General features: G+C 35.8%; 1 protein-coding gene across 2 annotated transcripts in view; it reads right to left on the bottom strand.

Moving 5' to 3' along the window:
• Window positions 1-1769: 1769 nt before the first annotated feature.
• The window catches only part of LOC141549250 (BRCA1-A complex subunit Abraxas 1-like), a 31683-nt gene continuing 6879 nt past the window's right edge, over window positions 1770-26573 (bottom strand). The window contains exons 2-9 of one of the 2 annotated variants that reach the window (XM_074278692.1): window positions 20462-20564; window positions 13015-13051; window positions 9338-9404; window positions 6646-6839; window positions 5892-6011; window positions 4119-4203; window positions 3536-3650; window positions 1770-2660 (exon numbers count right to left, since the gene is read on the bottom strand). In XM_074278692.1, coding sequence (XP_074134793.1) covers window positions 2041-2660; window positions 3536-3650; window positions 4119-4203; window positions 5892-6011; window positions 6646-6839; window positions 9338-9404; window positions 13015-13051; window positions 20462-20564 — 1341 coding nt within the window. In that variant the 3' untranslated portion in view covers window positions 1770-2040. Of the gene's footprint in view, window positions 2664-3535; window positions 3651-4118; window positions 4204-5891; window positions 6012-6645; window positions 6840-9337; window positions 9405-13014; window positions 13052-20461; window positions 20565-26573 lie in introns of both variants that reach the window. The other variant, XM_074278691.1, reaches the window with a different exon arrangement.

Genomic DNA, 26573 nt, shown 5'->3' with positions numbered 1-26573 from the left:
AATGCTTAGCAGCAGTGGACATTCACTGCTATTCTGTCTGTCTCCAAGGTCTACCTGAACTTAAAGGGGGGATGGAGGTTGGTACACAAGAGTTCTTACCAAGTGTGTAATGGAAGAGAACAAGCAGGTGTTAAGTTCCTACTGTGTGCCACTTTTTCTTACATACTTTACAAACTGCTCATCTAATCCTCTCCACAACTTGAAAGATGGGAATTATAATTACTTCCATTTTGCTAAAGAGGAAACTCAGGCAAACGAGTTGTGACTTGTCCAGGGTCACACAGATATTATTTCTGGGGCCTAGAGTTGTTTCTGAGACTTTTGACCCAGGAAATAGTAATTACACATAGGACAGATTTAATGTGTGGTGAATGAATGCTTTCACATAATCTTTTCTGGCTTTCACGGATGGCCTTTGGACATTTCTGGATCAAAGGAAGTGAAGAAATGAGGGACCTTTCTTATATAATTACAAAAATTCATTAAAACATTTGGACTGTCCTATCAGAAGTGAAATAAACATACTTTGCCAACAGACTTTCCTCCAACACTAAACTTCACCATTTTTTGCTAGGTTTTGTATGAAGTGCTACTTCAATATTTCCATGCATATTTCTCATTGGCGATTTTGAACCTTTCTCTATTTTACATTTCTTCCTTTGCAAATGCTCATCTCCTCTGCTAGTCTTATGAACTCAGTTTGCTTTGGATTTTACATTAGGCTTTAAACTTTTATGAAATGTTTGTTTCCTAATTTTACTTTTATTATTTGTGCGAATTAGTGCAAAAACTTAAAAAGCAAGTTATTTTTTATAGGACTTATATCTTTAAAGATCCTGTATACCTGAAAGATCCCAACATTTGTACCATTAAGTACTAAGAATAAAGCTATTACAAATAAAACTTGGCAGTTAACATGTATGAGATTCACTGTGATTCGATTCTAAAACCATGGGACTGCATATTGGGAAAACTGGCCTGTTTCTACCAATGTGACTCTGGACCTTCCTTTCTCATATGTAAAATGAGGTTGGAAAAGATGGTCTCCAGAGAGCCTTAAAGTTCTTGCGATCTGATTTCATCAAATTATTTTCACAAATTTGTAATAGAAAACAAAAAACTCAGTTGAATGCTAACTCAGGCTAACCGCCTCCAATTCCTACTCTGTCAACTGACTGTATTGTGGAGGTGACCCAGCAGATTTCTTGATTTTAGCCTACAAAAGGGAAGGTGAGGAAGGTGAGATCACATATATACATATATGCATGTGTATACACATACATACTACATATACATATATATTGTACATGGATGTGTATATATGTATATGTGTGTATATGAAATCAAAGTTATGTTTGTTTTTTTAAATCAAGCCCTTTAGAATTTTAACCAAGAAGAAACATCATTTTGTTCAAACAGTGGGATTTAACTTAGATACAAGTAGTACAATTCATGGTTTCAGCAGCCATTTTTCAAGTACCTACTATGTGCCAAACACAGTTGGGCTCAAAAGATACCTCACAAAAAGTGCTTGCCATTGGGGGCAGCTAGTAGTGTGTGTAGTGGATCAGCCCTGAAGTCAGGAAGACCTGAATTCAAATCTGGCCTCAGACACTCAACATTTCCTGGCTCTGAGTAGAGGGAGGGAGGGGAAAATCTGGAAAAATGAATACAAGGGATAATGTTATAAAAAAAATTACTCATGCATATGTACTGTCAAAAAAATGTATAATTATAAAATTAATAAAAAAATTTCATCTAAAAGTAGGTTGAATTTCAGTGAAAGCTTTTATTGACAACAAGAAATTAAAAAACAACAACAACAACATTGAAAATGACTTGTAATTTTTGCCATACTTTTAGAATACTGTAATAACAATTCAAAGATTACCACGTAACGGATGTAGCAAGTTTTCCAAAAACTTTTGTTATTTTAAGAGAATTATCAGAACTTTTACAATTAGTAACACAGTAAACTTTTTTTTTTCCTCTGTTCACTTTTGCTTAGTCAAGGCAATAAGAACAATTATATGAACAGGTTTATAAAGGTGGTGAGTCTGGACATTCAATGACATCATCTTTGTCAGAATCTTCAATCTCTTCTATAATCCCATCAGTATCAGTATCAGTATCATTATTGTTATCGTTATCGCTTACACTATAGCTATCAGTATCAGTATCACTATCGCTGCTATCAATGTTGATCTCAACATCATCACCTTCATCCATATCTTCATCATAGTAGTAGTCATCATCATCGTCCTCATCGTCGTCGTCATCATCGTCATCATCGTCGTCGTCGTCATCATCATCATCATCATCATCATCATCAATAATAACTTTTGGAGGGGACTCAAGTCTTAACAGTCCTATTTTCTTGAATGGCCTTTCATCCTCAACATCAATACTATCACACTCTATAAATTTACGCTTAAAGCTAGATTTTGATGTTTCATCACCTGAAGAATCAGAGCTTTCTGCCATCAGAGTTAATTTTTCTAACTCACTAGGCTCATGGTCAGTGGTACAGGACTTGCTACCAAGCGGCTTGCCTTTCAAACAAACAACACATGAACGAAGAAGGTCTTGATTTGGGAAAAATTTACGGAAAGCCTGACAGAGTAAAACATTATCTTCTCTTTCTGGGTCACCACTTCCTCCTGCTAAATCAAATAACACAATATATTATTCAGCATTATAAAATTATTAGAATCCATAATTGGATTATGATTAGATTATTATAACATTATAATTCAGATTGACATGGAAGGTGAGGGTATAGGACCTTTTGTGGTTTATTTGAGCTAAGAGTCCAATTACAAAACTTTATACACTTTTGCTCAGAATATTTGGCAAGCTTGGCTTACATTTGCCAAAGATGACTTCCTGAACCAGAATTGAGGAGTCCTTTGTATTTATCAAAATGGCTTCTGTGTGCTACTGTGCAGAGACTGCTTACTAGCTTGTTAAACTGAGGGTAACTCTAAGTTTGACATGGCATGCTTCATGATGGCTTAAGCACTAGTCATTGCAGTGATTCAATGCAATTCCAAGAGACTTGTGATGAAAAGTACCACTTACATCGTGCTGCACAAGAAAAATCAGAAGCACGATCGCATTTTCACCTTCTATTGTTGTTGGTATATTTGCTTGTTTTTTTCTTCTTTCTCTTTTTTTTTTCCTTTCCATCTAATTTTTCTTGTGCAACATGATGAATATGGAAATATGTACATGTTTAACTTAGATTTCTTGCTGTCTTAGGGAAGGGAGAGGGAGAAAAATTTGGAACACAAGGTTTTGCAAAAGGGAATGCTGGAAACTATCTTTACATGTATTTGGAAAAATAAAATACTATAAAAATTAAAACAACAACAACAACAAAAACCTGGTCATTGTAGGCCCCCAAACCATCACTTTCTGAACCTCTATTTTTTTTTTTTTGTAAAAGGGAGTGCAGGGGCCACTGGCAAAGTCACAGGTCTGTCAATTGGAAACTGCTAGGTAAATAAATATAGCCATGAACTTGTCATTTTACCTGTTTCTACAGTTTCCAAAGCCTTCTTTTCTGCAAGTTTCTCTTTTAGTATATTTATATCCTTCATTAGTTTTTCTACTGAGTTCTCACTGTCTAATACTTCAGTAGTTATTTCCTACAAAAGAAAATCAGTTTAATTATATACATGACATTCCAATTCAAAATACATTAGTAATCCATACTAAGGAAAAGGAATTCTATTGGACAGAATAGGGCAATGTGAACCACTTCTTGAATTGTAAAATACGCTAACTACTGCATTTCTGCAAGGACAATTTTCTTCTTTATCTAAAAACAATGTGCTTAATTAGGGTGAGGGTGGGGAAACCTAATGTAACCCACAAAATTATTACCTAATTCAAATGTATAGAGTGAGGATTTTATTAAATTAAACTTTATGAATTAAAACATCAATGTAAATGTATAATAATAAATTGTTAACTTTATTTCTGGTACTGTGTATTTTTTTGATAGATGACACCTCTAGGCAAAATCTGTATATTCCTCTAGAAGAAATCCTAAACATGCAAAACTAGCTGATTTCTAAATCTAGAAACAATCTTTAAAGGTCTGTTATAATTACCTTTAATTCTTCCTGCACAGTGACGCAAAGTTCCTTTATATTCTGTACCTCTTTTAGAGTTCCATCTTCATTAAAAAATTCTGAGCTGTTGGTGAAAGATAAAATATCTCCTTGTGCAAATAAGTTTCAAAATTGATGTTTATAGTTCATCTGTATAATGATTGGACTAGGTAATGTAGGGCCCTAGAACATACACTCTAAAGAGTATGTGGTGAGGAAGTAGAGTGTTATTCTTTTTGAGTTGTTAAAAGAAATGTAGGAAAGATAAGGAGGAGGGTCTGCTGTAGGATCAAGAGTAGTTTTGGAGTTTTTTTTTAGGATAAGGTAAATCTGCATGTTTACTAGCAGATGAGACAACAGGATTTGAACTTTTAAAAGTAGGGATGGACAATGATGGGACAAGTTCTCAGGAGAATGGGGGTAGGAAGAGTTAGATGGGATGAAGGAGAATTAGTGGAAGTCTTAAAGAGAAACACTTCTTCATTCTTTCAGAGTGAAGGAAAAGCAATGATGAAGAGCTGGAAGTTCATGCTGAATGAGTTTTATCTTATCAATATCATAGCTAGTGCAGTCTTTAGCAGGGAAAGGCAAAGTTAAAATAGAGAAAAAGGTTTGCAACAGCCACTTCAGGAAGTAGAAATTCCCAAAGCACACATGACCATGTCACTTCCCTGATCAAAAAGTTCCAGTGGCTCCCATTGCTTCTAGGATACACATGGACTACTGTATTTGGCATTCAAATTAGGTGAAGTTAGGTTATAAACAGGCCTGAGAAGCAAAAACCTGGTGTACCCACTAAAAGCCAGTTGTGAGAGGGGACAAAAGGAAAAATGTACCGAAGGGGGTCAGTGTGGTTCTGTTGGCAACAAGGCTACAACCAGTTAGAGGGGAAAGGGGCTTACTGAGCTTTATCTTATGCTTTCGGGTCAAGCTGTGTGTCCTGGCAGGGTCCCAGATCCAACTCTGAAGATACCACGAAGCTCTGGACTTTTTTCAAGTACCTTGTATACAGAATCTGTATTTCCTCCTCCTTTCTCTCTCTCTCTCTCCTTTCTCTCTCTCTCTCTCTCTCTCTCTCTCTCTCTCTCTCTCTCTCTCTCTCTCTCTCTCTCTCTCTCTCTCTCTCTCTCTCTCTCTCTCTCTCCCTCCCTCCCTCCCTCCCTCCCTCCCTCCCTCTCTCTCTCTCCTTTCTCTCTCTCTCTCTCTCTCTCTCTCTCTCTCTCTCTCTCTCTCTCTCTCTCTCTCTCTCTCTCTCTCTCTCTCTCTCTGTCTCTCTCTCTCTCTCTCTCTATATATATATATATATATATATATATACACACACGATCTATTGAATAAAACAAAGCCTTGAAGATTTGAATAAAAGTGAGGTAGCTTAAATTTACAGACAGACTAAATCCATAGTGGCTTTAGTTCTATATTTGTTCATGTTTAGATCCTTTTTATATTTAATGATACAAAAATCCTTTTGTTTAAAAGTAGTATGGCTAGGTGATGCAGTGGATAGAGAACTGGGCCCTGAAATCAAGAAGGCTCATCTTCCTGAATTCCAATATGGCCTAAGATACTGAAGGGCCCCTGGGCAAGTGACTTCACCTTGTTTGCCTCAGTTGCCTCTTCTGTAAAATGAGCTGGACATGGAAATGGCAAACCACTCCAGTATCTTGGCCAAGAAAACCCCAAATGGGAACACAGAGTAGAAGCAACTGAAAAAATTACTGAACAATAACGTTTGAAACAAGTGAGGAGTTAGTGGTTGAGAAACTATCTTACCTGTTTGTACTGATTGCTCGGCCAAAGGCGCTGGAGCTGCAGGAACCAGACAGAGTCTTATAGCCCTGCTCCTCTGACATAGTCAAGCTGGTCACCAGTAGAGGCACTTTATAGAAGGTCCTAAAAAATAGTTTTTGATATGAATTTATAAAGCAAGGTTAAAAATAAGCAGAAGGATTCTATTATCTTCATTTTCCATTCATTAATAGATGACTCTATGGAAGCACCCTTTATTACTTGTCCTAAATAATTGCTCAGCTAAAACTAATCTAATTTGTAGGCAATTACTTTTCTCTACAATAGTCAATTATTTTAAAATACATTTTAAAAAAACACTTTTTTTTGACTTATAAAGATTAGTTCAATTAAAATGGAATACAGCTATAATTATGCATAACTAATATTTTGGTGTAAGCTATTATTCATTAGTTTAAAAAAAACTATCAGGTTAATGCATTTTTACAACAGTCTCGATGCTGCATGAGAAAGGCATCTGGATGACATGAGGTAGAACTACCATGTTATTATCATTAAGGGAAGAAGAAATTTGTGATTTTTCCTCCTGGTCCTAGGGATCACTATGATGCCTGTATTCAGGAAAATCTAAATATGAAAGGGAAAGGCTCATCTCACATAAAACCTATGCATAAAAAGTTATTGTATCACCTTTAAACATTTGTATAAAATATTTCAGAATTATTGAAAAATCACTTCCTGAAGTTTACTAGTTAATCTAAATATATGCCAAGCTTACCCTTCATGAAATTTGTATAATACATGATCCAGTCTATGAGTAGAGTAGTTTTCTGTGGTGATGCTGGATGTCAGTAACAGAAAAATAAGTCCTTGCTTTGCAAGATATTGTTGTAAATTTTTGTGAATAATGTTCTCTCGAAAGGTCACTGTTTGGTTTGAATTACGTCTGAATTTGTACCATCCAATCACATTCTAAGGGGGAGAAAATCCAAACTTAAATGCCTCTGTTATCTAAAATTGTGCTATCACAATGAGATAAAAATTAAAAAAATACTCAAAAGTAACCATTTAAAAAAAGCATTGACAAGCTTAAGGACTTACACATACATGTTTTGTACATTTCAAAAGTGTAAATACCAGTTTGTACTTACAATATTCTTATGTATTTCTTAGACTTTACGAAAAACATTTTCAAGAAAGGAAAAAAGGTCCTACTCAGGAGAACTTTCTCAATTCTGTCCTGAGCCCAGAACTTGGGAAGTGATTATTTTTCTATTATATAAATAACCAAATTAGAATTGAGGGCTTCTATTTAACCTTTTATTTCCTCATTCAGAGAAGTCAATTTCTGAAGGATAGTTCCAGGAATATCCTCCTTAATCTTGGGCTGGAGCCCACCCACGAGGAGATTGGGGAATTCCAGCTCTAAAGCATTAGGCTGATGATATCTCACATTGTTTAACTGAAGTGGTCTGGGTGGAGATGGATTCTTCAGTCCAGATGGCTGGAGGCAGTTCTCAGCTAAAGCCCAGCTCTTCAATAAAATGTCTCCTGTCCCTCCCATTAATTGCTCATCAATCACCTGTCAGGGGTACCTATTTTTCCAAAGGGTTTTTAAGCATTCAATGATCTCCATGGTTTTGTCTTTGGTTACCACGAGAGACCACTGACCTTCAATGTATTATTTGCTGACCTAATTAATAAATGACTTGTAATTGCACATGTTTAACATATATTGCATTACTGAGTGTCTAAAAGAAGGGCTGGGGGAGAGGGAGAAAAAAATTGGGAACTTAAGGTTTTGCTAAGGGTGAATGTTGAAAATTATCTATACATATGTCTTGAAAATAAAAAGCTAAAAATTAAAAAAAAATTTACTTATTAATTACCCAGAAACTCTGTCTCTAGGGCTTTACATTTGTCACAAGCCTTTAATTGATAATAAGATCCTTTGTAAAAGATGGGATTAATGTAACTGAGTTGAAAGGTAAAACTTACTTAAAAAAAAAATAAACCCTGAACTGAAAATGTTTATTCATATAGAATGACTGAAGCAGAAAGGTGAGAGGCTCTACCCTGATCAGACCAAAAAGATAGTATTCTGCTTAGTTCTGGGACCACATTTTAGGAATAAGCTGAAGGATGCCTACAGTAGAGCAACCAGGATGATAAAGGGCTTGGAGTTCATGCCATATGAGATTAGCTGAAGGAACTTGGAATTTTTATCCAGGAGGTGGTCATGGACACAACTGTCTATTGAGATAGGGTCAGACTTGTTCTGCTTGGACTTGAAGGCCAGAACTAGGAGCAATGGGTTTACATTGACTGAGGTAGGAGAAAACAACAATGAAAGCTACCCAAAAGTGGAATGGATTTCCTTGGGAAGATAGGATCAAATAAGGGTTAGGAAGGTTTCCCTCCTTGAGGTATTTGACGCAAAATCTTTTTAAGTACTTAAAAGACCTTTTTTCAGAGGCCATCTAGTCCAATCTCCTTTTGCAGTGGACGAAACTGAAACCCAGGGAGGTGAAGTGACTTTCCTAAGGACACACAGTTCAAAAGGAACGGTTTGAGCTAGGCCCTCTTGTTGGGATGTGGGGGTGAATCCCAAAATATACTGGGGTATGGGACTGGTGTTGCAAAGTATCTCCAAAGAATTTGTAGGCTTAGACCTCCAAATCAAGAGGCAAAGATTTTATCACGCAGTAGGCTAAGTACAAGAAAGTTTTTAGCTATTAACAAAGGGGAAGGTACCATAAGGTGGGCTAAGTTCCTAATGAACTAGCTACAACATAAGGTTAGCAAGTTCCTGATAAACCAGCAATTGCGATGCTTAGTAATTGGGCAAAGTTCCTAAAAGGAGTTAGTAAAGAAGTGGGGTACCAGTAGGGTTTTTTATGAGAAAAATACCCTTGGGGGTTGACATCTATAGTTGGGCCTTCTAACTGAATACAACTGTGGGATCATTATATTTTTGTCAATGCAAGGAATTCAACAAAGGCCTACTCCTCCTGTCAGTGCCCCTCCCACTTGCCTCCCAAAGACCTGGTCTTAATTTCTGAAGTCTTAAATTATCCCATCATTCTTCCCTCTAAGGGGGACTCTTTCAGGTTTGGAATGCCCTTTGGGGTATAACTCTCAAATTCTGTGGTAAAAGCTTGTCACTCAGATTTATATAACATCTCAGAGTTTACAGAGGCCTTTTCTCATAAAAACCCTTGAAGGTACAACATTTTATCTCCATGGCAGACAGAGTTTAGAAAAGCTCAAGGATTTGCCTATGGCCCCCCCAGGTCCTACACTGACCATGCTGTCTTTTAGCTTTTTTTACTCTGGAGAATAATATGAAGATATTCTCATATGTAATATGAAACCACATGTGCAAAGTTAATATGACTATTAATGTTGTCAGAAGCCAGAAGGATAGAAAATTAAAGCAATGAGTCACAGAGGTAGAGCAAATCCCATACCTTTTCATAGCACTGGATGATCTTCTTCAGTTCCAGCTCATTTATGTCACCTGACGCGTTATAAAAGCTAAAAAGAGGCAGTCAAAAACATATTTCAGTAAGATTCTTTAAATCTCTCAACACCAGTTATCATACTTTAATTGGTCCTAATTAAAGTACCCTAAGACAAAGCGACAAGTGTTGGCCAAGTGGGCAAAAATCAACAGACGATACCATGTACCTAGTGAGCTACGTAACAAATGAGTTCTGAAATATAAACAAAGACATCTTCTAAAAGTGTTCAAATAAAGTTACTTTATTCCCAGTCTACTGATTGTCATTCTTTTCTTTAAAAGCACATATCAACAAATTGCTTTATTTTAAAAATTATTACTCATATCTTATTTTCACTTCACATTTCCCATCATCCTCAGCCAATCATCTCTGGCAACCAAATATAAACAAAGATGTGAAAAAAATGCTAATTCAACAAAACTAACACATCAACTGAATCCGAGAGCACGTGTAGCATTCCATAATCATAGTCCACCAACTCTGCAAGGGACAGGAGCATTTTCTCATTTGTTCAGAGCCAAACTTACCCATTATAATTAACATTGAATTTCTTTTTTTGCTGTTTAAGCTTATTTTGCTGTTAGTGTGTGGGTCTTTACTTACCCTTCACTTAAGTTCGGGTGTTCAGCAGTAAGTTCACATCCTGACAAATGTTGAGGGTAATGTGTACTTCTTAATAGACGTGTTTTGTTTATATTGCAAATACTATGTCATATGTGCTAGGTAAGAAAAATTTATTATAAAATTGTTTATTAAATGTCTTTTATCTCTAATAATATTCAAAAGGATATCAGTCAATTAATAAACATTTATTAAGCCCTAGGCACTGTGCTCTAAGTGCTGGGGATACAAAGAAAGGCAAAAGACAGCCATTGCTCTTAAAGAACTCAAAGCCTAATGGGGGAGACAACATGTGAATGCCTATTTAGAAACAAGATACAGCCTCCATAGATTGGAAAATAATTAATCTGTAGCAGTTGGGACTCTAGCTAGGACTTTACTTACTGAAGGGGAACTTCACATACTTAAGGTCTCCAAACTCTCCTTGAGTTGTGTCAACTTCATTGTTCACTGTCTTTTTTAATTACCCACCAAAAAAAAGACCGTGCTGAGGACAAAAAATGTTTTGAAAGATCTTGAGGTAGAACGTGATGGGGCAGAGAAACACAAAGTGCTCCACAAAAATTTCAGGTCAGAAGTGAGTGGCATGAAACTGTAACTGAAATTGCCGACAATGCTATAACATGCCCATTTCTCATATTAGCGCAACAACTCGTTCAATTGGGCTCAAGCATCAGGTACCTACTATGTGCCAGGAACTGGGAATACTAAGAAAAAGAAACAACAAAAGTTTACCCTCTACTGGGAAAGAAAATATGTCCACAGACAAAAAATTGCAAAATATATATAAAGTAATATACAGGGGGTGGTGGGAAGGTTTAAAGCCCTAACAACTAGGGTAATTGGGTAAGGTCTTGTGTAGGAAACTGACATTTCAGCCAAAAGATTCTAAGGTGAGGAGGGAGAGTATTAGTCTGCAAAGCTAGGGAGGTAGGAGATGAGTAATAATGCTACATACGTTCATGTGGGTAAATTTGAACAGATTTTAGTTATGTTTGTAATAAAGAGTTGCAAAGAGAAACTCCTGATTGAGATTATTTGCCCTTATCACTCCTCCTCCCTGTGCTTTTACGGTTTAAAAAAAGTAAACCAAGATCTGAAATTGAGAATGGCTGCTCTCCCTCTGCCCCAAAGAAATGCTAAAAAGATCATTTGTAGTCCCTAATTTCTCTCTAAATCTATGCTTCGATATGGCAACTCTTAAGTACAAGGCATTATGTATGATTTTTCTAATGCCTTTTATACACAGGAGCCTTTGAAAACGCTATCTATTACAACTTAGCACTTGGTATAGCAGGACAGCAGGAGGCAGAACAGATGAGAGGATGGGCCTGGGAGTCATTAAGACCTGAGTTCATATTCTTCCCTGGATACAGACTAGCTTATGTTACCGGGCCAAGGCACTTAGCATGTATAAATTGGTAAGACTTTCCATACCAATGAAATCCTAAGTCCTAGAAAAACAAAAGGACTTGATAATCAGTCAATAGGCATTAATCGCAAGTGCTAATTAAGAGTTTTCTCTGTACCAGCCATTCTGCTAAGCCTGTGAGGATACAAAGAAAGGGAAAAACATTTCTGTTCTCAAGGAGCACGCCTTTAAGTAGATTGGACGGAAGAAAAGTAGAAATTCATGGAAGCAAGAGGCACTTACCATACTGGAAAGCTCACTTAAAAGTAAGAAGCCTTTCATTCTAGTCTTGATTTTCTCAACTGTAGAATCTTAGGAAGGTCATTAAATTATTTTTGGTTTAAATTTATGTGTAAAATGAGGGAATTGAACTAGATGATCTTTCAGACTTTTTCCAGCTCTAAAACTGCATGACTGCAAGTGAATGATTCAATGACCATCTGAAAACCACTAAAACATCCCAAAAGTGACATTAAAAGAGTCACTTTTTTCTCCACTTTCCTTAACTTCCTTCCCAAAACAGCCCTATGAGCTCCCCAATGAGTTTAAAGACCCTATAATTGTACTCAGAGCTTCTTCTCCTAAAATCTCCTTTGCTGTCATAGCATCCTAAGACTGTTCTTCATCCTAATTGTCTTTTTGGTGAGACACTTGGCATTGAGTGAATTTGCCCAGGAGCACACAGGTCCTCCTGACTCCAGGGCTAGTGCTTGATCCATCCACTGCATCCCCCAAACTGTCCCCATCATTTCTATTGTAATAATCTGCCTTGATTACCTCATCAGGAACCTGGTATCACCATAAAAAAGTGGCCATATTCTGTATTCTTCTTCTACCAGATCCTCAGAATGGTACTGCTATATAGTTGGAGTTTTTTTTCTTAATTGCCCAATAAATACTAAATCAAAATATATTAACGAGTTTATACTTAATGAGAGGTATAGATTCGCATTTTCTCAAGATATATGTTCTAATGATTAGGAAAGTTATTCTCACATAAAAGGAATAAATGATTCATTACAAGAAGATGCAGTAGGCAAAGTCTGTAAAGTCTAAAGCAGTAAATCTGGTTTTCCATGTGGTTAATGGAAAATAGCCTCACTTACATTAGGTACTGCGTGGGTAGTGGAAGAAAGAGCAAAACCAGAGCAATTTAGAAAATATAAGAGAGAGAAGGTAAGCAACCATGAAAGAAAGTATAGTGGAGTGAGGAATATAACCAGTCGGCTGAGAAAAAAGAAAAGTAGCTGCAATAGTAAAAATAAATAAATAAATAAAGCTGGGCAAATGCGCAAGTAGCTGGAGTGATTCAAAAGATGAACGTGAAGGTCTAGAAAAATGAGGCAATGAAGTATCATAGAGAATATGAGTATTCAGCTTCAATGAGTAAATGAATAGCATTTCAGATAATTAGAAAAAAAACCTTTTCATTCCAAGATGAACTGATTAGCTTCTTGAGGCAGGGAATGTCCAAGCTTAAAGGTATAATGCCTGCCATTTGGCAGGTAACTTAGCCAATCATTGCTTGCTTCCTCGATATAGCACGATCACAAACTACCTGTCAGAATTCCTCACACATGGTAATACTTACCTGAAAAGCTGATAGCATGGAATGTACCTTTGTATGTCTGAAAGGAAAAGACGAGTATTTTTATATCAATTGAATTAGAAATTCTTAACACTGCATTAATGATTGCAAATATTTCCCCCACAGCACAATCTTAGCCTGCTATAGTTTCGCTGAATTTAAAGATAGCTTTACTCTTAATTTCATATCTTGGCAAGTTAGCTGTTATTATTAAAGATGGCTTTTATATATTCTCCATATTACATTCTGTGGTTGCTTAATAGATATTAAGTTCCATGGATGGTTGATGCTTAGGAACGATACACAAATGAAATGGATCAATGCCTGGTTCTCAGGGTCCATAAAACTTAGGTTCAAATCCTACCTGAAGGCAATTCATTGAACCCCTCAGGGCTCCAGATATGCTCTAAAACTCGAAATTGCAAAATCATCACTGACTCAAATTGGTAGAATTTCCTCATGGGAAAAGTCCCCTAAACTTACCAAATCACTAGTTGGTAACACACAAAAGATGCATTAACTTTTTTCACTAAAGCAGAGGTTAACTATTTGGGTAGGAAAAACGTCAAGAGATGTCTAAAAGCTAAACTATTTCATTTCCAACTCAAAAGCCAAATCAAATCTAAGGAAAGGGAATGAGAGTAGAGAAGAAATAAATATAGGTATGATCATCTCCTTAGGCATACATTTATGAGAAGTTACACAAGAGGAGGCATGCTGTATTTAAAATTAGAAACTCTGTGTTTAGTCTCAAATCTGTCAATAACTATCTCATCATGACTTGGCTTCCTCTTCAAAAAATGGGAATGATATTTGCACTATATACTCCACAGGAGTTTTAAGGAGGACTTTGCAAATCCTCAAGTACTATGCAAGTAATGACTATTCTTATTCACTAGACATTTAATAAAAGCCTACCATGTTCCATTCACTAAATACAAGCCACAACAGTCTATGCCCTCATATTCTCCCAGTGACTTCCATTGATGAATCTCAGGCAAGTCAAATTGCAAAGCCATGGTACACTGTCATTGTCCTTGCTACAATGCTTCACCTACGAAGGAAACAGCTGTCACCACAACTTACAACCTCAAACTAAGGAATAGGGAAAGAAGGCCCTTCTTGGACACCAGAAAAACTATGTATTATCATAATAAAATCATTTAAAACCATTAAATTAAATCTTGTACTGTATTGAATTTAATATCGCTGGAGGTGGGGGGGAAAAGGAAGAAATTGACTTTTAATGAAATGGAATATTACCAAGATTTTCCAAAGAAAAGACAAGTTGTGTGGAAATTCTGAAATACAAACAGAAGAATCAAGAGAAACAGAAAAAAATAAATACAAGAGAGAAATAATAAGGTATTAAACAAGGATGAAGTGTAAATATTCTAAAAGAGGGAGATGATATGTCCCCCCTTAGAATTCTAATATCACCAGGGATCTAGAAAATGGCAGATAAAAGAAGGCCTGGTAGAAATTTTGATACAATCTAAAAGAATAAAAGGAAGGGGAAAGAATACATTGGGGGCAGCAGTGAGGTTGGGGGGTAGAATGGGAGAAAAAGGATGAGGAAAAGAAGTATAACATGCAATCAGGATGCAGTTATAAGATTACAAACAAGGAGAAATGGGACCCTCATTTTCATCTGAACTGCTCAAAAGAGGGAAGAATACAGAAACAGTTTCCCTCAACAAGGAAACAGGAAGGGAAAGAGAGGAGGGAAATAAAAGGAAAAATAAGGAGATATATATTTTTTTAAATCTAACTGAAGGGTGGTTCACATAGAGGGGCTTAAAAGGAAAGAAAGCAATCTGTGATTCAGTTGTTGGGGAAGGAAAGAGAAAAGGGGCAGGGAAACAGCAGCAAACTGTAGCACCTATAGCACTGGGACTGAGCACGTTCTTTGCCCAGCCATATTCTTTATAAGAAGAGAACAAGAAACAAAGAAAAGGGAAAATAAAATATAAGAGAACAGAATGGAGAGAAATACATAATTAATAACTGTGAATGCAGTGAACTCACCTATAAATTGAAGGATAACAAAACAGATGAGAAAAGCAGAATCCAACAATATGTTGTTTACAAGGAGCACACTTGAAAAAGTAAGATTCACACAGTTAAAATAAGGAGTTGGAATAAAATCTATCATTCCTCAGTTGAAGTTAAAAAAAAAAAAAAAAAAAGGACAAGGTAACTATCATGATCCCAGATAAGGCAATACCAAAAACAGCCTTGATTAAAATAGAGAAACAGAAAAAGTGTTTTGTTGAAAAGTTGAAATTTGTTGACAATATCAATACCAAATATATAGACCAAATGACATAATATTTAAATACAGAAAAGTAAGTGGGTTAAAGGGAACAATAAAACTATAATAGTGTGAGATGTCCATGTACCCTTCGGAGACATAGACAAATATAACAAAATTATAAACAGGAAAGAACTTAAGGACCTGAAAACACTTTAGAAAAGTTGGATATGATAGAAGTTTGATGGTTACTAAGTGGGAATAGAAAAGAATAGACATTTCATTGTATGTGGCATCTTATAAAAATTAACTGTTTTAGATAATAAAAAACCAGAAAGCAGAATATTAAACATATTTTAAGGACTGCAATCCAATAAAAGCTATGTTGCATAAAAGGTTGCTGGAGAAACTATTAGAAATTAAATTGAGAAGATGAACCAAATCAGCTCCAATGGAGCAGTAATGAATTGAACCAGCTACACTCAGTGGAAAAAACTCTGGGCGATGACTATGAACCACTATGTAGAATTCCCAATCCCTCTATTTTTGTCCAATTCTTTTTATACACCAAAATAACTGTTTAGACATGTATATATATATTGTATTTAACTTATACTTTAACATATTTAACATGTATTGGTCAACCTGCCATCTGGAGGAGGTGGGGGGAAGGAGGGGAAAAGTTGGAACAAAAGGTTTTGCAATTGTCAATGCTGAAAAATTGCCCACGCATATATCTTGTAAAGAAAAGGATATAATTTTAAAAATTGATCATAGTATAAAAAAATTAAAAGAATTTAAAAAAATTAAATTGAGACCAAATATCTTAACCTAAATAAAGATCAAAGGACAAAGTGTAAAGGGATAGCCAAAGTGGGAATGTGATCTATGACTTCATAGAAGACTTGAATAAATGAAAATAGAAAAAAAAAAGACCTCATTATCCCATCAATCCCATGGGAACATCTGCATGTGACTTATGCCATGCATGGCATTATGTCTTCTTTATTCTTTTTCTATATAATATGTGAGATAGATATGAAGGAGAGTGAAGCTGGTGCCTTTGCACAACCCTGTCTCACTTAAATTGAATTCATCTGCAAGCCAAGGTATCACATTCCTGATGTCACTGGTCTTCTTTGAGAATGAAGGACAAATAACAATCTGTGAGCAGTACTAGCTACCCCACTGGGGATCCAACTAGCCAATTCCACTTGGGCAATATTGCTCCCTTCCTTCCTTCTTTCTTTCCCTCCCTCTTTTTGTCCACATAAGGAATCATACCCTTACCTGAGAGTACTTTGCCCAAAGTAATATAAATTTTGATCATTGAAACCTCACATGATCAAATCTTGGAATTTACAGGCTAGATTTCTTTCCTCTCCCTTCCCTACTAATTTCTGCTATCATTTAAAAAAAAAACCACTTTTCATTTATGATTTCTTGAAATATAACACTGGAAAACCAGACTTAGATAAGACCCATTGGGATTCAAATGGAGCTATTTGACCATGCCTTAAACCTAAAGCATACTGGCACTCACTTCTTGGCAATAATAGGTCAAAGCTCAAGCCTCCCGTGGTCATGGTTTGAGCCCCTTTGACTCAGTGAGTGTAAACAGCAATTGTTTCTGTTTTGGCTAGAAATCCTGAGGAACTTGCCCTCCCAGAATGATTTTTTTTTCTTGATTAGGTAAAAGAAGCAATTTCTTAGCCTTAATCACTGATTGGGCCTTGCCTCAAACCAACTTGAGACCTTAGTTTAAAGAAAGATCTTCGTTTAAAAAGGACAAGAACTGCCACTACATCTAGGGCCAGCTCAAGTTGTTCTGATCTATATCTTGCCACTGAACCCAGATGGTTGTGAAGGTGAGAATGAGAATAGTAACTCTGCACAGTGCTGTCTCTCATTTAAATCCAATTTACTTGCAAGTCAAGATGTCATCTTCCTGATGTCATTCATCATCTTCAAGAACAAACAACAAACAGCAATATAACAGATGACCTGGACAAGGTTGGTGCAGGGTCCAGGATGTCACTTTGTCCTAATGCCACTTAGGACAACTGGCTCTAGTAAGCTCACCCTAATAAAACCTATTAACGATTAAGCTGGTATATATGAGCCTTCCTTTCGCAGGATCTCAGTATTTTCTCAGAAAGTATGTAATCCTATAATTAAGCATAATTAGTGTAGAATAGATTCTGCCTCCTTAGAATCACAGAAACCACCAGTGATTTCATTAAAATAATAACAACAACGAGTCACTATCAAAATAGTTCTTAAGGGGAAATTTTTACCTCAAGACTTTTATCATTAAAAGAGAGAGAACCTGAGTTATCACCTTGTAATCCTAACAAGAAGGAACAGATCAATGAATTGGGAATGCAACTTAAAAAAGAAAACCATCTACCAAAAATTATTTTATACAGCTAGAAAAAATAACAAAATTCATCTGGAAGAATTAAAAGATCAAGAAGACACAGCTTTTGGGATAAGAACTCATTATTTCACAAAAACTGTTGGGAAAACTGGAAAACAATAGAGCACAAACTAGGTTAGACCCACATCTCACACCATATACCAAGATAAGGTCGAAATGGGTACGAGATTTAGACATAAAAGATGACACCACAAACAAATTAGAAGAACAAGAAAGAGTCTGTCAGGCTTATGGGAAGGGGAAAAATTCATAACCAAATAAGAGATACAGAGCATTATGTAATACAAAATAGATCATTTTGATTATATTAAATTTAAAAGCTTCTATATAAAGAAAATCAATGTAACCAAGATTACAAGGAAAGCAGAAAGCTAAGAAATGGTTTTTACAGCAAGTATCTCTGATAAAGCCCTTATTTCTCAAATGTATAGAAAACTAAGTCAAATTTATCAGAATATAAGCCATTTCCCAATTGATAAATGGACAATGGATAAGAATAGGCAATTTTCAGATGAAGAAATCAAAGCTATGTACAGATATATGAAGAAGTGCCCTGAATCACTTTTGATTGGAGAAATTTACATTAAAACAACTCAAGCACCACTTCACACCCCATTATATTGGCTAATATGACAAAAAAGGAAAATGATCAATATTGGCAGCAATGTGGGAAAATTGGGATACTAATGTACTGTTAGTAGAATTGAGAACTGATCCAACCATTCTGGAGAGCAATTTGGAACTAAGCCCAAAAGGCTATCAAACTCAACATGCCCTTTGATCTAAGTAATGCCATGAGTAGGTATGTGTCCCAAAGAAATCATTAAATAATGGGAAAGTACTTACATGTGCAAAAAATGTTTATAGCGGATCTTTTCATGGTGGCAAAATATTAGAAACTGATCATTAATTGAGGAATGGCTAAATAAGCTGTGATATACGAAGGTAATAGAATACTACTGTGCAATAAGAAATGATGAGCAGGAAGATTTCAGAAAAACCTGAAAAGACTTGTAACTGATGAAATAAAATGAGCAGAACCAGGAAAACACTGTACATATTATTAGTAACATCACATGATGATCAACTATGAATGACTCGACTTTTCTCAGCAAAACAATGATTCAATACAAGTACAAAGGAATCATAAAGGAAAATGTTATCAACATCCAGATAATAAGCTGAAGTAGATCTGAGCATATTTTTTCACTTAATTTATTCTGACATGAAATGGATAAATATTTATAAAAATATAAAAGGCTCAGATTAATATGACAAGTGAAAGAACACTTAAAAGTACCCATTTTTAGAAGAAGAAATTAGACAAGACACAAATGAAATCAAAAAGAAAACAACCTGAAGGACCAGATATTACATAAACAGTAGGGAAAATGAGGAAAAGAAGGTGATTTCTATGATGCAAATACAGCCTTTCTACCTTAACAAGGGAAAGTTAGACCAAAGAAAATTATACAAGACTATCAACACGAATTTTTAAAATAAAATATGACTACAGCAACATATCACAAAAGCTATGACAAGTGCATATTCCATATTATGGTTCCATATTATAAGCAACTGAGGAGAAGTAACAAGAAAAACAACAAATAACATGACATAAAACACACAGAGAAAAAAAAATTTGACAAGATAAAACATCCATTCCTATCAAAAACACAAGTGGAACTTACCTTCCTAGAAATAGTATCTATCTAAAACCAAGAGGAGCATTACATATAATAGAGATCAACTAGAAGCCTTTTCTATGAGACCTGGAGTAAGTCAAAGAAGTCTACTATTTAATACAGTGCTAGAAGTGCTAGATCTAGCAATAAAATAAGACAGGGAAATGAAAGTGAAATAATAAACACATTAAAAAAGCAAACAAAATTATAGACTTTTGTATATCAAATGATGATTTATGTAAAAAACCAGTCGAGAATCAAAATGAGAAATTAATTGAAACCACTAATAGCTTCAGCAAAGTTATAGAATATGTAATAAATCCCCATAAATCATTATTAGCATTACTATCTATTACCAATAAAACTCAGCAGGAAGAGATAGACAATTTCCATTTAAATTGACTCCCCATTGAGAAAAAACAGTTATACGATGAAAAGATCCTCTTTTTGCTTGCTTAATTCAAAACTCAGTTTCTCAAAGATATTTCTGACCTAGCCCCCAAATTCACCCCACCTAGACCATTTTATTTAGGTAGAACTCTTCCCACCCCTGCTCAAATTCATTTGGAATAAGTAGAGAATAGATTCTTTTGTATAGACTGCTAGAGGCAGAATGATCTAGAAGTGCAGACACGGTCAAAGTCACCTCTCTCAGCCCCTTACAAGAAAAAACCAACCTCTCATTACATTATTCATTATTTTATTGTTAATCAGAGTTAATTTTTACCCTCAGGGACACTCCCTTTTTGCAATGGTAATTAAAACATTTAGGAACCTCCATTCAGGGTCTTTGGTTACCAGAGAAAACATTGACCTCAATTATTTGCTAGCATATAGATAAAATTGACTATTACCAAGAAACTGTCTTTCATCCATAATTCTTTCTGTTCCTTTTGTCCTCAGTTTTTTCTACTTTAGCCAAACTCTGTCTAATACTTTTAGATGATGAATAAATGAAGACTGCATTCATTTTGTATGTGTTCTCCATTAAAAAGTTTTTATAACTATTTTTTAAATATTTTAAAAGAACACAATTTTTTAACACATACATTACACATAATATAGACTCACCAACTACAGAAACAGTTTCAATCTCACTTAATGTAAAGCCTGGATCATCTGTAATCTTGCTCTTTGAGTCATCATCTCTTATTTCTCCAAGAAGAAAACCTTCCTAGAGGGGTACAAAAAAAGGAGCAATATGTAAAATAAACTGACATTTACCATTCCTTTACTCATTAATTTGTTCCAAACCTGAGCACCTACAATATACTTATATGCAATATACTACAAAAAAAAAAAAAAAAGATACAAGAAACCACCTTAATTGACCTAGTTGGAAAGTAGTAACAGAAGACAATATGTCAAAATGAATGGCATGGCCAAGTATTTTAAAAATTGTGAGAAGAGGAAGATTAATATGGATTATATTTTTTTTTATTAATTATAGTTTTTATTTACAAGACATATGCATGGGCAATTTCACAACATTGACAATTGCCAAACCTTTTGTTCCAATTTTTCCCCTCCTTCCCCCCCCCACTGGCAGGTTGACCAATGCATGTTAAATATGTTAAAGTATAAATTAAATACAATATATGTAATATGGACTGTAAAAAGGGAGATTATCATCCATCTCTTGCCTCCAACCACGAGGGTATCCCAAAGTTCTGTCCTTAGTGCTCTCCTTTCTATGATCTCATCAGCCCCTATCACCACCCTAAAGTATCATCTTTATACATATGATTCATAAAAATAAGTTCACCCAACTCTAATCTTTTCCCTCCATTTGAGTCCCAGAAACTGCCTTCCTGGACATCTTAGGCAATTGAGTTCAATACAACCAAAACAAATTTCATTTTCTTCCCCTTTAAACTCCAAACTTCCCTATTTCTGTTGAAGATAGCATGAATCTTCCTATCAGTCAAGCTTGAAAACAGGATCAATGACCCTCTCCGTGCTACCCAGGAGTCTCTAATTTGCCCACTTTTTTCAGTTTTATCTCAACATCTTTTTTATCCTTGCCCCTTTTGTCCCCTCATATTGTTCCTACCCTATTTGGGATCTGTATTAGCTGACTGTTGCATAACCTGACCAACCTTTTTATTTTCCTTTACTCCCTTTTTTTCATTTTCTATTCCCACAGCTGTCAAAATAATTTCCCCAAATCACAGGTTTAATCATTCTAATCCCTGTTAAAAATTCCCAATGGTTTTCAATTGCCTCAAAGATAAAATACCAATTCAATCTGGCATTTAAAACCCTTCAGTCTGGCTCCAGCCTAACTTTCCAGATTTATGTCACATACATATACATAAATGGCCTACTCTCTGTTCCCTGAACTTAATGTTCTATCTCTTACCTGCATACCTATGAGCAAGCTATTTTTGGAATGCTAATTTTTCTTCCATACTTACTAAGGGGCCACTTTCTTTGTGAACTTTTTCTTGATTCCTCTAGTCATTAGCATTCTCTCCCTTCCTCCCCAAACTTACCTTGTTTTTATTTCTGTTGACATACTGTATGTCCCACTAGAATCAAAGTTCTCTGAAGTTTTTTTGTTGTTCTTGTAACTACCCAGCAACTAGCTGTTAAAATTAATTATCTAAATAATCCTGAAGTACAGTTTCCAAGTGGAAAATGATTTAACAGCAAGGCTAGCAAGTTGCCATTAATTCCTCAGTAATTAGTGACAAAGGAACGATTTACAGATTTAGTTTAAAACATAAAAGAGGAACAAAAAAATTGGAAACTTGTTTTGAACATAATTCAATTGGTTAAGACATCATCTGAAGAATTCCACATGTTTAACATGTTGGTTTTCTTGCCATCCAGGGGAGGGGTTGGGGGGAAGGAAAGAAAAAAATTGGAACAAAAGGTTTTGCAAAGGTGAATACTGAAAATTATCTGTGCATATGTTTTGAAAATAAACAGCTTTAATAAAAAAAAAAAAAGAATCTACAACGGGATAGACTTAGCTCTTCTTAATAATTCAGTGTTTCAAGACAATTCCAACAAACTTTGTATGGAAAATGCCATCTTTATCAGAGAGAGAAAATGATGGAGACTGAATACAGATTAAAGCATACTATTTTCACCTTTTTTTCCCCTTCTCATGTTTTTTTCCTTTTTGTTCTTATTTTTCTCTTCCAACATGACTCATATGGAAACATGTAAAAAACAAATGTATATGTATGACCTAAAAAAATTGATTTTTTTTTAAAGGACAGGTCATCTGATTAGTTTGCTTTTCCCACGCCTTCTTAACCCAAATTCTCCAAGTGAAATGGAATGGAGTGCCTGGGGTTCAACTTCTAAGGGAAATATAGCAGTAATCCTGAGACCCCCTGACCTTAGGAGTGTTATTGTTCTAATAATGTCAATTATTCTAAAATCTCTTGGCCTTAGGAATACTAAGTCCTACAAACGTTATTGTCAGATAAACAACCTGTTGGTCAGTGGTAACCAAGTTCCTGAGACAATAGTGAACAAGCCACCCCTCGAACCTACCCATCAGCCAGAAAATTAGCAAATAACATGAAGCTCCTTGTCTATCTTTTCCTCTAAGTTTATCTTCTTGCTCCTGGTACTTTGTTAAATCCTTTTGGAACTTTGCCCACTTCAATTGGCATTACAATGATAATAAACTTTATCCCTTGATTTGGAAATGGGTTCAAGCCTGCGAAAGCTTTTGAGATACCTCCAACATCCGTCTGTGTCTTCAACTTTTGGGGTCTCCTTTGAACCTCAACATCTGGTGGTCCTCTATGGGGAGAATCTGATCCTCCCTGGCTTCACTCCTTCCTTGTCAAGGTAAGCCCTCTATTCTTTTCTCCCTTGATCTTATAGATGAGATATCCCAAGTACCTAAAGGCTTGTCTGGGTTGTCTTGAGCTCCAATAAATTTTCCTTGATGGGGGATGCCTAGACTTGGAAATTCTTGCAATTTGCAGCAAAATTCCTAGGGAACTTTTGCCATTTTTTCATCTTCCCTGAGATGCCGGAAAACTCAAGGTGCTATAGAATGGCTTTTGGCAAAGAACTAACATTTGCCACCCTTTTCATGTGGAGGAGAAATCCTATGGCTTTTGGCAAAGAAGGGACAGTTCTCTTCCATGTTATTTGTGTCTGCTGTATCTGTGTACAGATTGTCTGTGTCATGTCTGTTCTGTAAGCTAGATTGTGTTATCTGGAAAGATTTAAAATGAAGCCAGCAAGATAAAACTTCTATGTTCTAGAATGCTGAGAAAGATTGCTTAACATCCTTGACTCCCACCTTAAAAAGGGAAAAAAGCCAGACTTTTTTCCTATGGATCCCAAGTCAGGCCAAGCTGGGAGCTATAGAAGTAAAGCTAGCTAATTAAAAGTATAGAACCACTAAAATAGGGGATTCTCAAGGTTTTGAGAGCAATGATTAAGGAGTTTGGCAATCAGTCATCTTAAGATTACAAGAAAAAATTCCTGAGACATTGGAGATAACTCTCCCATTGTGAAAGAAGGGAGTGAAAAGGAAAAAAAGAAAACTACTAGATAAATAGCAACTTTTTGCTAACCCTTCCTTGACTCCTATCTTGTGCATAGTCCCTTCTATTCCATTGGAAAAGCACCCCAGAAGTTTTTAAGGGGCCCTCTCCACAACTCTGATCACTCAGTATGTTTACTATGTTAGATCAGAGTAAGAAAAAAGTGCTAAACAACTGGAGGGAAATTCAAATTCTGCTCCAGCAGAAATGAAGGAAGCAGCAAAAGCAATGGGGACCCCACACAACCTTGCCCAAACAAGTCCCCAACCTGGCGATGGGGGTACAGAGGGGGGGGTCAGGCCCCATGGTGAGCATTCCCTGAGTTCTGGCACCTGAAACTACTGTCAAAGGGAAATCCCAGCATCAGTCACTCCAGACTTCAGCAATTTCTGTAGAGCAACTGCTTGGCAAGAATCTGGGTGCCCCTGGCAGCACCCAGCATGGCGGTGTGAGGTAAGAAAACCAGTCAACCTCTGCATTGAAGCCTACCATTCTCTGTTTCAGTTGCAGATACTTATTAGCTATGTCATTTATGGCAAATTATTTTTATCTTTGCCCAGATTTCTGATTTGTAAAGAGAAATAATGGTTGTTGTGAAGATCACATGATTGCAAAAATTCGTAGCATAAAGCAAATGCTATATGAAAGTTAATTGTTTTATTGGATAGAATTACTTCATATTTGTTAACTTTATATGGGTTTTTAGATGTGACCAACACACAAAGCCGATGTTGAGATAAATGATGTGTGCATGTGTGTGTATGTGTGATTTGGAAGCAAATTCAACTAAATTAAGGTTACTACACCTGGGCTCCCCAGGACTAGGAGGACAGTGTGTAATAGAATCTCTTTCTCTTTCTTCTCCCCTTCCCTGACTGTAGCAGGGATATATGGATGAAGGGGTGAGAGGGAAAGAAACTATACTCAGTTCAGTGAAATTTGTCATTTGGGATATGATAGTTAAAAGCAGTTTTAAAGAAGTTCCAATCAAAGCCCACTAAAGGGCTATGTAAGCTGTAATTTATTTTCACTGATAGTGTTAACAAAAGAGTTAAAAGTTTGGGAACTTTAAGAAAACAGAAAAACAGCTCACTGCTACTTTGCTTTTTCATTATCTGGAGTCTTCTGGGGCCCTATCAATAAAATGATTTGTGTGAATTGGAAAATAACCAAATGGCAATTCAGTTTGTCTGGAACATTTAATTAGAATTTAAGGAATCTCATAAACTAAAGTCAGTTGTAAAATCTGTTCTATCTCAATTTTAAGAATTGTCTTGTTTTCTCCCTAAAACAAAAGGGAAACTTATTCAAGGGAAGAGGGAAGTTGACCTCTCCCCACCCCACCCCCCAACGTCCAAAGCTGCAATAGCTTGGGGACAGAATAAACTGAACTAAAAAAAAAGGTGGAAAGTTTATTTAGCCTTGCTAATCCTGTTTTATGTTTTATAACTTTAATTTAGGGAATTAGGTATTTCCATATTTGTTAGAAAATCAAGAAGAAATTACAGCTAAGACTATTTGGCTATTGTGAAATTCTAAGATTGTTAACTAAGTTATTTGGAGTTGCTGTCAAGTTAAACCTAAAATTGGTAATTACAGTGTGTGGAACAAGAAAGATGAAGCAAAAGTCTTATCAGTTTGCCTTGAAGTACCAGGGTGTGCAGCACCATTTTTTCCCTTCACAGACTGGGGGGGAGGAGGGGGTCACAAACAGCACAGCCCACACAAAAAGAAAATTAAGGATAACAACAGAGTCCTTGTCACAAAGTTCATGTGAGAATCAAATGGCATAACATTGAAAGTGCTTTGTAGACCTTCCAGTGTTATTTATATATAAATGACAATCATTTTATTATAAATATATTATGGGTTACTATTTCATATTTTAAGACACACTAATAGGGTCTCTGTCAAGTCCTCTAAATTTGTAAGCTTGCCGGTTTTCTTGAAGCCATCAGGGTAAGCAAAGTCATCAGTCTTGAAAAATGAGCTTGTTTGGGATGTATTGTTCCCCCCAAAAGGAATATTTACTAAGAATCTATAAGCTTGTTTAATGATTGATCCTTTGCAACAACATGAGTTTAAATATATTAAAATCTCCTGTGTGTAAGTCTTGGTAAACTTTTTAAAAATAATGTCTCTAAACTGTATAAATATGTATACATATATACACATTTTTAATATATACTTTAACATTTTTAACATGTATTGGACTACCTGCCATCTAGGGGAAGGAGGAGAAAAGTTGGAACAGAAGGTTTTGCAAGGGTCAATGCTGAAAAATTACCCATGCATATGTTTTGTCAGTAAAAAGCTATTTAACCCCCACCCCCACTCCCACTATTTTCTCATCTGTTTGAAATAGGAAAAAAAATAATAATATATCTAGTCATAAATTGATTAGTAAAATTTGCTATTAGAGATAAAATCTTTTGGGATTGTAACTGATATTCTTTTTGAGTTTTGAATTTGGATCATTAAGTCAGTAACCCACTATTCCAGAGAAATATTGTAAGTTGCTCCAAAGGATGCCTTCTTGAACTGTCACAGATGGACATTTTATCTGGGCAAGAGCTGGGAGAACAACCTTTATCTCAGTTGAAGGTTGGCTCCTTCTGACTCAGTTTCCCAGTTCTGTTTCTTGGCTCCCCATCTTATTA

The sequence above is a fragment of the Sminthopsis crassicaudata genome, chromosome X, assembly GCF_048593235.1.
Source record: "Sminthopsis crassicaudata isolate SCR6 chromosome X, ASM4859323v1, whole genome shotgun sequence".
Classification (NCBI taxonomy): domain Eukaryota; kingdom Metazoa; phylum Chordata; class Mammalia; order Dasyuromorphia; family Dasyuridae; genus Sminthopsis; species Sminthopsis crassicaudata.
This window is presented reverse-complemented; position numbering and strand designations above follow the sequence as displayed.